Source organism: Xenopus laevis, chromosome 9_10S (assembly GCF_017654675.1).
Source record: "Xenopus laevis strain J_2021 chromosome 9_10S, Xenopus_laevis_v10.1, whole genome shotgun sequence".
Classification (NCBI taxonomy): domain Eukaryota; kingdom Metazoa; phylum Chordata; class Amphibia; order Anura; family Pipidae; genus Xenopus; species Xenopus laevis.
The window spans coordinates 1,593,107-1,606,795 of NC_054388.1; the positions used below are offsets into that span (position 1 = coordinate 1,593,107).

The 13,689-nt window shown below is 44.9% G+C and overlaps 1 protein-coding gene across 1 annotated transcript; it reads right to left on the reverse strand.

Annotated features, from left to right (window-relative positions):
- Positions 1-3,588: 3,588 nt before the first annotated feature.
- msl1.S (male-specific lethal 1 homolog S homeolog) lies at positions 3,589-13,241 on the reverse strand. Its single transcript, XM_018237966.2, has 8 exons — positions 12,489-13,241; positions 8,098-8,312; positions 7,384-7,757; positions 6,281-6,345; positions 6,115-6,182; positions 5,909-6,033; positions 5,337-5,409; positions 3,589-5,248 (listed from the first exon to the last, which is right to left on the reverse strand). The coding sequence occupies exons 1-8, from the start codon at positions 12,942-12,944 to the stop codon at positions 5,158-5,160; spliced, it is 1,467 nt and encodes a 488-aa protein (XP_018093455.1). The 5' UTR covers positions 12,945-13,241; the 3' UTR covers positions 3,589-5,157.
- Positions 13,242-13,689: the final 448 nt, after the last annotated feature.

The following is a 13,689-nucleotide window of genomic DNA, read 5'->3' on the forward strand; positions in this document are numbered from 1 at the left end:
ATTCAGGCCTCTCCTATTCATATTCCAGTCTCTTATTCACATCAGTGTATGGTTGCTAGGAGAATTTGGACCTTAGCAACCAGATACCTGCTGAAATCTTTCTATTCAGGCCTCTCCCATTCATATTCCAGTCTCTTATTCACATCAGTGCATGGTTGCTAGGGGATTTTGGACCCTAGCAACCAGATACCTGCTGAAATCTTTCTATTCAGGCCTCTCCTATTCATATTCCAGTCTCTTATTCATATCAGTGCATGGTTGCTAGGGGAATTTGGACCCTAGCAACCAGCTACCTGCTGAAATCTTTCTATTCAGGCCTCTCCTATTCATATTCCAGTCTCTTATTCACATCAGTGCATGGTTGCTAGGGGAATTTGGACCTTAGCAACCACATACCTGCTGAAATCATGAATCTTTCTATTCAGGCCTCTCCTATTCATATTCCAGTCTCTTATTCACATCAGTGCATGGTTGCTAGGGGAATATGGACCCTAGCAACCAGTTACCTGCTGAAATCTTTCTATTCAGGCCTCTCCTATTCATATTCCAGTCTCTTATTCAAATTAGTGCATGGTTGCTAGGGGAATTTGGGCCTTAGCAATCAGATACCTGCTGAAATCTTTCATCTTTCTATTCAGGCCTCTCCTATTCATATTCCAGTCTCTTATTCACATCAGTGCATGGTTGCTAGGGGATTTTGGACCCTAGCAACCAGATACCTGCTGAAATCTTTCTATTCAGGCCTCTCCTATTCATATTCCGGTCTCTTATTCATATCAGTGCATGGTTGCTAGGGGAATTTGGACCCTAGCAACCAGCTACCTGCTGAAATCTTTCTATTCAGGCCTCTCCTATTCATATTCCAGTCTCTTATTCACATCAGTGCATGGTTGCTAGGGGAATTTGGACCCTAGCAACCAGCTACCTGCTGAAATCTTTCTATTCAGGCCTCTCCTATTCATATTCCAGTCTCTTATTCACATCAGTGCATGGTTGCTAGGGGAATTTGGACCCTAGCAACCAGCTACCTGCTGAAATCTTTCTATTCAGGCCTCTCCTATTCATATTCCGGTCTCTTATTCAAATCAGTGCATGGTTGCTAGGGGAATTTGGACCTTAGCAACCACATACCTGCTGAAATCATGAATCTTTCTATTCAGGCCTCTCCTATTCATATTCCAGTCTCTTATTCACATCAGTGCATGGTTGCTAGGGGAATTTGGACCCTAGCAACCAGTTACCTGCTGAAATCTTTCTATTCAGGCCTCTCCTATTCATATTCCAGTCTCTTATTCAAATTAGTGCATGGTTGCTAGGGGAATTTGGGCCTTAACAACCAGATACCTGCTGAAATCTTTCATCTTTCTATTCAGGCCTCTCCTATTCATATTCCAGTCTCTTATTCACATCAGTGCATGGTTGCTAGGGGGATGTGGACATTAGCAACCAGATGGCTGAAATTACAAACTGGAGAGCTGCTGAATAAAAAGCTAAATAAGTCAAAACTACAAATAATAAAAACCAATTGCAAACTGTCTCAGAATATCCCTCTGTACATCAGACTAACAGTTAATTTAAAGGGGAAGAAACCCATTAATATGCAGCGGTTATACCGGAGCCCTGCTGTATTGCCAAACTTTTCCATTATCCCGGCCAACCAGGAGGTGTCAGTACAAGACAAGGGCAAAGCACAAGTTATTTCCTAGAATATATATATATATATAATAAGCAGAAACACAAGGCTAGTGGCAGCCAGAGGGGGAGGTTACAGTTATGGCAGTTACATCTGACTCATTTGGTGCAGGAGGTGCAATAGCCAAGGATATTTGTTGAGGGTTATAGTTCATATGCGTTACTGTGACACACACACAATTGCACAATTCATGACAATGGAAGGAGGTGGGGGCGGGGTTGTGCGACACTGTGAGCCTAAGGGGGGCTTGGGAAACAGTTATAATAACAAGGTTTGGTTTCAGTGGGTGGAATCAGGTAGGTCAGTGTTTTTCCTTTACATTTGAGCTTATTGCCCCTTATTGGCATGAGTTGCCCTAGAGCCCCATGTGGGGTCCCTTTCAGCCCTGAGCTGCCCCCTAGACCAGTAGTGATGGCTCCCCCCAGGATCAAACATTTTCTTTTCACGTCTGGCTGCATCAGGTCCACGTATTTATCAGAAAGGCTGTAAATTCCAGCCATGCAATGAATCATGCACAGTAATAATAATGCACAGCCGCAGCACCCGCATGCCCACAATAGTAACTGAGCAGCTCATTGATATTCTGGGCAGCCCTCTGCAATGTCCAAGGCATTAGGGAATAATCCCCCAGCATGCACCAGGGAGCAGCAAGAAAGCCCCATTGCAGCAACATGTCACACTCTGAGGCTCAACTGCCTGTGCAGTCCAACTGTCATCTCTGCAGAGGCGCTGCTGCTACTGGGTGTCCTCATTTGCAGAACCACCACCGCATTCAGAGATCAGTTGGACAAGCAGCCAAATCAAACTCCCAGCATGCTTTGCCTCGAGTCCTTACACTGCAGCTCACCTTGTCACGGGGGGCACTTACCAACTGCAACGGCTCTGCACAAATGCACACACTTATTTCCATGGAATCTACATGCCTTTTCCTTGCACACTTTTAAAGGGGAAATGTACCCAAAAACAACTATTTTTTTTGAATCGTTAAAGAGAACGAGTGACTTGTTACCGTCCTCCAGTCTTGGGCAGATTCCATTTTCCTTGGTTTATATATGGTGTCGCTTTTACATAAACATTAATATTATCTTTAAAAATAGCCCCTTTATTGGAGCTCCCTATAGATGTTCTCTGGTCCCTGTTTCAAATGAGGGGTGGGCGTGTCTAGGAGGGGACAGCCAATCACAGCCCTGCAGTCACACAAGCACAGACAGGCTTCAGTTCCCTATCAGGTCCTGCTAGCTGCTGATTGGTTCCTGTCCTACAGTGCAGTGAGCTGAGGGCACAGCCTGGGAATTCAGGGAGCAGCAAGTGGAAGAGAAGGGAGGGATTATTAGGGGTTTTGCAGAAATATTTAATAAATCAGCCTGAAACACTACTTGTTATAAGCACAATTCTTCAATCTAAATGAGTATAATGCACTAATACATTCTAATTTTTTACACAAAATGTCTCCTTTAAGTTAACTGTTAGTATGTTGCAGAATGGCTACTTATTAGCAACATTTCAACTGGTCTTTCAGCTTTCATATGGGGGTCACTGACCCCAGCAGTGGGCCAAACTATCACATTACAATGAAGGGGATATGAAAAGTCAGGATGAGGCTATGAGCTTCTGGATCCAACAAAAAACTCAAGTCTGCCTGATTTATGGCCAGATTATCAATCGGGGTGGCCTATTCGAGGGCCCCATACATGGATAAGATGCCCAATTAATCGGCACCTTTATACTTGTATCAAATCGGTTACAGTTCCAAATACAAGAGCTAAATGACTATGGCGGGAGGAGGATGGTCGCCCTTTCTGGTCTTTATTATATATATTATATTTTCCCATCGGACGTGTTCCAGTGCTTCTGCCAAACCCCCCGTGCGACGTCCATTCAATCCCCACCCGCACTTCTCATTCATTTAGTCATTTATTTACAAACGAAAAAACACAAACTTTTTAAAATATTTACATGAGCGTTATATTACAATTGATAGTAAAAAAAAAAAAAAGAAAGAGAAAGCAAAACCGGAAGCAGGGGTGAGAAGAGTTGGGGGGAAATGTAAACTTCTGCTTTAGAGCCTAAAAATGGTGCCAGTCACCGGGTTCTCTGCAGAGCAATGTGTTGCAGCCCCTTCCCACACATTGGGGGGTCCCTGTCTATTTAACACTTTCTATGTCGGCCTCTGTGACAGGAGCAATGAAAAAAGAAACATTGAAACGAGATCTATGGATTCGACAGCAGGTTACACACAAAGGGTTAAAGGAGATTGTTGTTTCAAGGACCAGCAAGATGCTGTTGGGTGATTAAAGGAGAAGTAAACATTCTGCTCTGCTCTCCAAGCACCCATATATCAAGTTTTAAAATAAATCAGCATTTCAGCATAAAGGGAGGATGGAAATGTTTTTAGCGGTTTCTGGTTTTAAGGGAGGTTTGGGGATGGATTTGTCTGCTCTGAAGAATAGAGTTCGGTGATTTGAGCTTGGAACGGAGAGCGCTTAGACTTACAAAACTGGACTAGTGCCTACTAGTTAATAGCATTGCTTTTGCCAAGCAATGAAAAGGTTAAAGCCCTCCAAGCACTTGCAGGTAGGCTCAGATATTAACCCCTGTCAGTAACCATTTGCCTGAAATCTTCTATTCGGGACTAGGCCAATTAAGTTTTTGGCAGGACAATCGAGTGGTTTACATTTTAGTAGGTTTGCTGGGAAGCCAAGTGCTTCTCTGTTGTTATGAGACAAACAATACGTGAAGCTCATTGTTCATAGACAAATCTGAGTAGTACTAGTTAATAGTTAAAAAGATAAGCAAATAGAAAAGAAATAAAACAAGTTGTTAAATCGGGAGATGAGGAGACGCTTGTGTTTGTCGCTATGAGATTGAGCTCTCACTGCTGGACTATGTACCCACAGATGGGCTCGGCTATAAACCTGCTTATTACTCACCCCTATGTGAAGCAGGGACAATGGGAAGGGTTACAGCAGATTAACTATGTGTTTACCCTTTTCATTTCAAATCTACTCTACACCTTCTTTATAAAGTCTCCTGTGGGACCTGTGTATTCGACAACAATTTCCAATTCATTAGAGGAACCAATAAGGGGGTGGAAACTATAGTATATTCTGAGAGGGTATTTGGGTAAAGAGTGGGGGGTGAGTAAGGGTGTTAGACAGTATGACAAACCCGAAACTCCACAACAACATGGAGTTTGCGAGACTCACGAGTTACAGCCGCAAGCTCCCAACTCTGTTACAGATTTGAGGCAAGTGGGAATGCGCTTTTATTATTTGGTCAAATAAAAGTCTGTCTGGAAGAACAAAAACTCCTTTGGGATTGTCTGTGGGGGTTGCAGGACATTGCTCTGAAAGGCCTAGCAGCACAGGGTTTATAGATGACAGGCAGCACTTTCCATGAGGCTTGATAAGGGCAACTTGCACTCAATTAACATTAAAAGTTTATTACATGACTGGCCGCCCGGCCTATTTGCGAGGGGTCCGGTGTGGGGTCTGTTTTTTCTGCATTTCCAGTCGGCAACGGCTCCGGTCATCAAGCCAAGGCAGCTCAAAATTCCTGTAGGGTGGGAGGAGAAAAAGATTATAGGTGAGAAATGTGCGGATAAAGAGGAGAGAGCCGATTGGACAAATCAATTGCTACTTACTGTGGGGTTATTTTAGGCAGTGGACGACCAAACACCACGACAGGAAGACTCGGGGTGATCATCACAGATTCAACTGGTGCAACAGATGAGAAAGATCATCAGTATAAGGGATTTGTAGGATAGGCAACAGGGGAAGGGAAATACTGAGAGCATATACAATTGCAGGACTACGAGGTGTGTGATCAATTTCTATTAAAGGAGAAATCAAGAAGCTAGGAATGCTTCATATTGTGTTTTGGGCAGCAGGGAAGATCTGTGCCTCAGCAGGTGCCCCAAGTAAAGAAAAAAATGAGCTTATGGACTGACTCAGTATATAAAATATAGTATTAATCTAGTCATTTGTTTTAACACTACAGTCCTCTGTCCTTTGGAAAAGGCCTGAGCCAGTGTAGTCATTTGTATCTAAGATTCAAGGAATACAAATTGCTTGTACTTTAGAGACAAATATCATGTAAACTCCAAACTGCCCAAATCCATTATCAGAAATAATGTGACTTGAACAGTTACAGTGAATGCGCTGGGGGGGAACTACACAAAAGTGCCCAGCAGCAGCAGCCGCAGTAAAATCTCACCGTCATCCACATCAGGGAAGAATGAGGAGACCTCGGGCTCACTCTCCTGGTTCCCCTTCTTTTTGCACATGCGCAGTTGCAATCGCTGCAAGAGTCTCTGCTCACGGATTCTCTGTATGTCCCACCTGAAACATAAAAACAAGAGCATTGGCCTCACTGTGAATCAGATGCGACTATACGAGATTATGCAAGGCTTGGGGGTTTACCTTTTCCTTCTTTTTTCATCCAGCTCTAATTTTGCATGTCTCTTCGCAAACACTGCATCCTCCAGGTTCTGCAAAAAAGCATTAAAGGGTTAAATCAAAACACCCCAATTGTCTGCCATGTGTATCGTTCCACTGCACTGCTGTGATAGGGACCTCCAGCTCTTACCTCTGGGATATCAGACAGCTCTGTCACCTGCAGCGGCTCAATCCTGTGTTCTCTCCATGACGGAACTGGGAAAAGAGTAAAATATAATGTGCCTTATTGCATTTGTGTAACATTTATATTTATATGATCAAAGAACATGCTCATCTTAATTGTAATGTATATTTATGTCCACCTTTCAATGTCTCTAGATTCCACACAGGTCTTACTAACTCAGCTTGCAGGTTCTGCTTTGCCCAAGTCTCCATTCAACCAAGATACCAGCAGCAACTGTCATTTAATCTTTTTGCTAAAGTCCCTGACTATGTGATGGGATAAAGTCAAAGCTTAGGATTCCCAACACATTGAAATTGGTCTATTCTGGAGAATGTAAAGGCAAAAGAGCCACAACCCTAAAGCCAAAAAAATAGGGGGGACAAAAAACACTAAAAAGGGACCTTTTATTTATGTACAATATGCTTAATTCTAAGATACCAATCATAAATAGAGACAATTCATGGATCATCATCAAACCAGCACACGCGGCAGTAGCAGAAGAGAAAATAAAATTATAAAAATGAAGCAAATGTATCTAATGAATAATGATAGGATATAAATAAAACTTGATTTCATTCTATTCTAAATAAGAATTTATACTTAGAATATGGTTCTTTAAAAACATTTAAAAGGGGTTGTTTCCCTTTAAACTGACTGTTCATGATGATGTAGACAATTTGCAATTAGTCTTCATTTTTTATTTGTGGCTTTTGATTGATTTGGCATTTTATTCAGCAGCTCTCTGGTTTGCAATTTCGAAATTCCCCTAGCAACCATGAATTGATTTAAACGGAATAGAAAGATGAGGAATGAAAAGAAGCAATAATTTATTTGCAGCCTTACAGAACATTTGTTTTTTAGATGGGGTCAGTGACCCCCATTTGAAAGCTGAAAAGAGCCAGAAGGGAAATGCATTAAAAAAAAAATGAAGGCCAATTGAAAAGTGTCTTAGAATGAACCCTTCTATAACATACTACAATAATGTAAGTGCAAGACCTAAGGAGGAATGTAGGGGAAAGAAATGTCTTTATTGGGCCCATTAGGAGAGACGCTTATAGAGGGACTCTTACTTGCCACACTCTCTTCTTTCTTTGGGGAGGGCTCTCTTAATGGAGAGGGTGGAGGCTGATGCCAGCGACTAAGATACATGTCCGTGGTTGTGAGATAGGGAAAGTCTGACTCAGCAGAAGTGCTGTCCTTTAGTGAAAGGGGAATGGAGGAGCTGTATGTGGATCTCAGGGGAGTGTCCAATGGAGAGTGCAGCTTTTCTGGGGTCTCTTTGTTGCGCAATGCGCGTTGGCAGGGGGTCCCAGAAAGAGACGCCCCTGTTTCAGTGTCCTCCATTTCTGCCAGCGACTGGCTGAGTTTGCCCTTTATCTTGGCCAGATCAGACGTCAGTCTCTTCACTGGGCTCCTGTGATCTGTCCTGCCGAAAGTGGATCTCCTGTATTGGGAGGGAAAGCAAAGTGTAAGTTCTTTGTAATGAGAGGTCACAAGAAGCTTTCTCAGGACATCCAATCAATCAGGCAGCAGAGCAGATTGGTCAGATTGTGTGCAATTTAGCAAGAGAGTTTCCCCGCAATTACATCTGCCCAACTGATCAGACGGCTATGGAACTTCTCTGTGTCCCAATTACAGGATGGTCAACCCAAACCATTAAAACTATTGCTCTCGGACCTCAGGGCCCCACATTTCTGCCCGGAGCAATTTGAACAGTTCCTTGTGGGTGGGCAACGCTAGATTTCATTTGAATTTCATTTTGCCCAGATGTTTGTTGTACCGACCTTTTGTGTCCTTTTGCACTGCGCCCGTAGCCATAGGGTTTGGGAGTGAGACTGGTCACTGGAGGAAACTTGCCCCCTCGGGCGCTCTCAGGTAGGGGCCCCTCTGGCATCTCTGCCGGCTGATCTCTGGTCTGAGACGAGCGCTGTCTGTCCTTTTCACTGTCCTTTCTGACCAACTGCATGCGTCTTTCCATGCGCTCAATGCGGGCCAAGAGCTGGAGACAAGAAATTGCAGGAGGTTAATGGGTGGGTGAGAATGGGGCAGAATTGTTCAGAACTTATTTATAACCGCAGGGAGGCTTCTGGGTAATATAAACACGGGGGGCATTGTAATCATGGCTGCTGCACTGACAGACACGTATCTTAAAGGACCAGTAACATCAAAAACATTTTAAAAAATTGTTTGTATTTAGAAATAACTTACCGAATCTCCGCTCGCGCTCCTCTTCAGAAAAGGCGCCGATCCATCGCGCTGCACTCGATTTCTCCTCCCTGGCTATCTCCTATAAGGAAGGCAGGGAGAAGAAATTGAGCGCCGCACAAAGGATCACCCGATCGCCTTTTCTGAAGAGGAGCGCAAGCGGAGACTCTGCAAGTTATTTCTTAATAAAGACTTTGCGATTTTAAAGTTTAATTTGCGTTGGTGGGTTTTTTTCGTAGTATACAAACTCATTTTTTTTAAAAAAATGTTAATGTTTTTTAAAAAAAATGGTCCTTTAACATTCAAACCACGAACCAACGATCTCCACTTTGGAGACTGAAAGTGTTTGTAGCAACGGCCCAATCAGCTGCAACCGCCACAGGGCCATTCCCCTTTGCTGCACTCCATTATATGGGGGGGGGTGACTCAATGAAGGGATGAATGGCAGGTGTTCTATGGCCGTGCCCACTGGGGGGCTGTAAGGGGGCAGAGGAGCAATGAAGAAATAGAAGGAGCAGCGAGAGGGAGGAGGAGGAGAAGGAGACAAAGTGCTGGGCTGCATTGCACCAAACCAGTGTGGGGAGAAGTGTGAGTGAGTGAGCGAGTGAGTATGAGAGCGAGTGAGTGAGTGTAACACAGGAAAAGCTGCCGTCATGGAAGGAAATGGGGTCGGGTGGGGGGGAGTCACTATATGAAAAGTGGGAGAGACACAAAAGGAGGCAGATAGAACATAAAGGAGAGGAGGGAGAGTTGGGCAACAGCTGATCGTTTTCCTACAAGGGGTTAAAAGGGACCCCCCCCTCTGGGAGGCAGTGGGAGGGTTAAATAAAAGCCGCTCACATTCCTCCACACCAGCCCCCATTTACAGGTTGCCATAGAAACCCATTTAACACCCCCCCATGATAGTTCTGCGAGATTCTCATAAATGTAGGGGTGGGGGGGGCAAGAGAGAAGGGGGAGGGAGGGGGCATTACCTCAGTCCTACAGAGGGATTGCCCCCGAGCCCCCAAACTCCATTTTTCCTCCTGCTCCTCCTCACCGACACTCACATCCCTCTCCTCCCCCCTCCTATTTGGGCTACAGACAATGTGACAATATTCCTCTAATAACCCCTCCAGCTCTTTTTAACCCCACAGAGCTGACAATCTGATGTGCTGAGATATAAGGGGTCCCTCATGCAGGTGACGGGGCAGTAACGACAGACATGGGGGGGGTTTGGGGCATTTTGTAGTCGTGTGGGTAGAACTGTGGCAATTTGCTCCCCCCCTCCACGACCCCCCAGACTGTCACTTCCAGAACAAAAGGCAGAGAGTGTCGGGTGAGTCCTGGTGGTGCCGATCCAATGAGAATTCTGCTCATGTCTCAGTATTAACCCTTTAATCAGCAGCTACGGATGCACAACAGCTCCACTCATTCTCTATATACAGCTATGGGATCTGTTATCCAGAAACCCGATATCCAGGAAGATTTGAACTACAGAAAGGCCGTCTCCCATAGACTCCATTTTATCCAAATAATCCATTTCCTTTTTCTGTGTAATAATAAAACAGTAGCTTGTACTTGATCCCAACTAAGATATAATTAATCCTTATTGGAGGCAAAACCAGCCTATTGGCTTTATTTCATGTTTATATGATTTTCTAGTAGATTCAAGTATGAAGATCCAAATTATGGAAAGATCTGTTATCCAGAAAACCCCAGGTGCTGAGCATTCTGGATAACAGGTCCCATACCTGTACCTTGTACTTGATCCCAACTAAGATATAATTAATCCTTATTGGAAGCAAAACCAGCCTATTGGGTTTATTTCATGTTTATATGATTTTCTAGTAGACTTAAAGGACCAGTAACATCAAATTTGTTAGTATACAACAAAAAAAGAAAAAAAAAAAAGACAAATGAAACATTTGAATCACTAAGTCTTTATTAAGAAATAACTTACCCAAACTCCTCTTCAGAAAAGGCGACAATCCATTGTGCGGCGCTCGATTTCTCCTCCCTGGCTATCTCCTATAAGGGCGACAGGGAGGGGAAATTGTCCACCGCATGATCGATCGCATTTTCTGAAGAGGAGAGTTCCGGTAAGTTATTTCTTGATAAACACTTAGTGATTTCAACGTTTAATTTGTCGTTGTGTTTTTTTTTTCGTTGTATACGAAGAATTTAAAAAACAAAACAAAATTTGATGTTACTGGTCCTTTAAAGAGATGAGGCTCATGTAAATGTATAGGACCCGTTATCCAGAATACTCAGTACCCGGGGTCTCCTGGTTTTCCTGTCATTTGGATCCCTAGGCCTTAAATCTGATACAAAGAATCAGTGAAACATGAAATAAACCCAACAGGCAGGTTTTGTCTCCAATAATTGTCTCTTAGTTGGGATCAAGTTCTGGTTATTACTAGGGTTGCCACCTGGCCGGTAAAAATATTGGTTGATCCCAATGTTATTGATAGGAAAAAATTCTAAATATATAAGAAGGCCGGTATTTTTTTCCAGAAAAGCTGCCAATTCTAGTTATTACAGAGGAAAAGGAAAATCAGCTTCACATTTCTGCCTTATTTGACCAATTAACTAACACCAACTAACCTTGAAGGGGTTGTTCCCCTTTAAATTAACTGCTGTAGAGAGGGATATTCTGAGACAATTTGCAATTGGTCTTCATTTTTTATTATTTTTCGTTATTTAGCTTTTTATTCACCGGCTCTCCAGTTTGTAATTTCAGCCATCTGGTTGCTAGGGCCCAAAATCCCCTAGCAACCATGCATCGATTTGAATTAGAGACTGGAATATGAATAGAAGAGGCCTGAATAGAAAGATTTCAGCAGGTATCTGGTTGCTAGGGCCCAAATTCCCCTAGCAACCATGCATTGGCTATGAATAGGAGAGGCCTGAATAGAAAGATGAGGAATAAAAAGTAACAATAAATCTATTTAGGTCCCTCTAATCCTATTGTATCTGTAACTATTCGCCATTTATTCTCTGTTTGTTATAAACTAGATTAAAGTTCTGAGTGACCCGTCAACGCTATAGAAATAAAAGATGATGATAAATGTGAGGTGTAAGGGTCGGACACTCACTCACATTCAGGGAGATTAGTTCCCCGGTGACAAATCTCCTCTTCTTCAGGGGGATTTATCTCCTCCAACTTTCTCCCCACTGGCTAAACTATAAATCACCGGCGGGATGGCACTCAGAGTGATTTGTTTTTCCAAAGTCGCCCGAAATTTCCTCGCGAGACAACCCGAGTGCCAGCCCACCTGCTATAATAAAACAAGTGCTTCTATTTCTTCTTTTTCTGACAATAAAGACCCCATAGAGGGGTCAATAAAAGCCGTGACAGAGCCAGTGAGGAGCGGACTTGAGTCGGAACATCCCATGGGTTTCCCGGTTCCATCACATGGGGCAGGTTAAATAATCCCGTGGCATCTGTGCGTCTATGAGGTCCCGCGACCCGACCGCCCGTATTAGATCCATTCTGATCCCTCGGCCCACGACCCCACCAGCCCCATGTCACCCGTCTGAGCATATCGGGGAGAGATCGGCTCGTTTGTATCTCTACGTCTATGGCCACCTTTACGGAGCATTGGTTTTTAGAGGGGTCAGCGACCCCCATTTGAAAGCGGTCAGAAGAAGAAGAAGGGAAATAACTAAAAAACATAAGAAAATAAATGCTAAAGAGCAATGGAAAAGCTGTTTAGAGAGGGAGAGACTGTAGAACAGGGGTGAGTAGGAGGGACTGGGCCGGTATAAGGGAGACTTGCGGATAGTGGGTCCCACTCAGGACTTACAGTTGTTGTTGTTGGGGGATAAAGAGAAGGATAAAAAGAAAAATAAAGAGAGTAAAGAGAATGGCATGGGGGGCTGTGGTTGTGTCTCAGTCCGTTTTTCCTCACAGAACGTCGGACAAGAAGCGCTTCCCGTGCGTCAGGCCCAATCCCCGGGCTCGATTTGAAGCTTCCCCCCCCCTTACCGTGTCCTTGTCGGCCCTGAGTTCCCCGATCTCCCGCTCTCGCTCCTGGAGGCGCTGCTGCTGCTGCTCAATGAGGTCCAACTGGAGGAGGACGATTTGCTTCAAGCACGAGCCGGGTCCAGCGCCTCCTCTGAGCGGACTTCTCCAGCGAGCTCCCGGGGCCGTGGAAGTAGAAGCCGGGGCCTGTCCGTGCCCAGTGGCCGCTGTAGTTGCAGCTCCGGCTCCTGTCACCGCCGCCCCGGCCGCTCCTCCGGCTCCTTTGTCCGCCAGGGCCCCCGCCTCGCAGCCCAACCTCCCGCAGGACTCGCCCGGGCCGCTCTGTCCTCTCCCGCCTTCTCCAGCCCGGCCGTCCGGCTGCGGCCTACTCCGGCCCGTGAGCCCCGGCCTTTCCTGCGGCTCTTCTCCCAGCGAGGGCTCGTCGGGCCGCGGGCGACACACGCTGGATCTCATGCTCATGACTTCTCCTCGGGCCCGGCGGCATTATTCTCCTCCTCCTTCTCCTCAAGCCTCGACTGAGGGAAACAGGAGGCCGCGCTACATCAGACACTGAGGGGAGGAGGCGCCGCTACAAAATGGCGGGGGGGGAGGCTGCAAATTGTGTTCCACAGGCGCGAGGGAGGGGGAGCAGCGGCTCTTGTTCTTTATTATTTCTATTATTCACTTTATTCTCTCACACCGGACTCACTTCTACCAACGGCAAATTATAAGTGTCAGCTCTGCGGCTCAGTCCCCGGGTGTCAGTGTAGCAGCGACATCTCAATCACATCAAATAAAGCCTCACTCTCCCCCCTGTCTACTCATTCTATTTACTCCATCTCAGACTCACTACCTGCCCCAGTGTCTCTACTCTAATCATCAGGTGACATCATCATACAGGTGACATCATCATACAAGTGACATCATACAAGTGACATCATACAAGTGACATCATACAGGTGACATCATACAGGTGAATACAGTTAATAAGGTGGCAGTTTGGCAGCTGGTGGTGCAGTGGCTTCAGTAATAGGTATAATATGGTGCCTGTGTCTCCTGTATAAGGTTCTCATCTGGGAGAAGGAAAGGCTAAAAGTAAGTCAGCTTTATCAGAAAGGTCTATATAAATACACCAGTAACCCCTCAAAGTAATGCTGCTCTGAGTCCTCTGTCAAACAGCACATTTCTTTCCTTCTATTGTGTACTCATGGGCTTCTGTATCAGA

Bases quoted from the DNA above. Each gene is read 5' to 3' on its own strand.
- msl1.S (XM_018237966.2), bottom strand. From the start codon at position 12,944: ATGAGCATGAGATCCAGCGTGTGTCGCCCGCGGCCCGACGAGCCCTCG. The intron at 7,758-8,097 runs GTCGGTACAACA...CTCCCAATACAG, and splicing joins AGTGCAAAAGGACACAAAAG to GAGATCCACTTTCGGCAGGA. The intron at 6,183-6,280 runs GTAAGAGCTGGA...GCTTTTTTGCAG, and splicing joins AGCTGTCTGATATCCCAGAG to AACCTGGAGGATGCAGTGTT.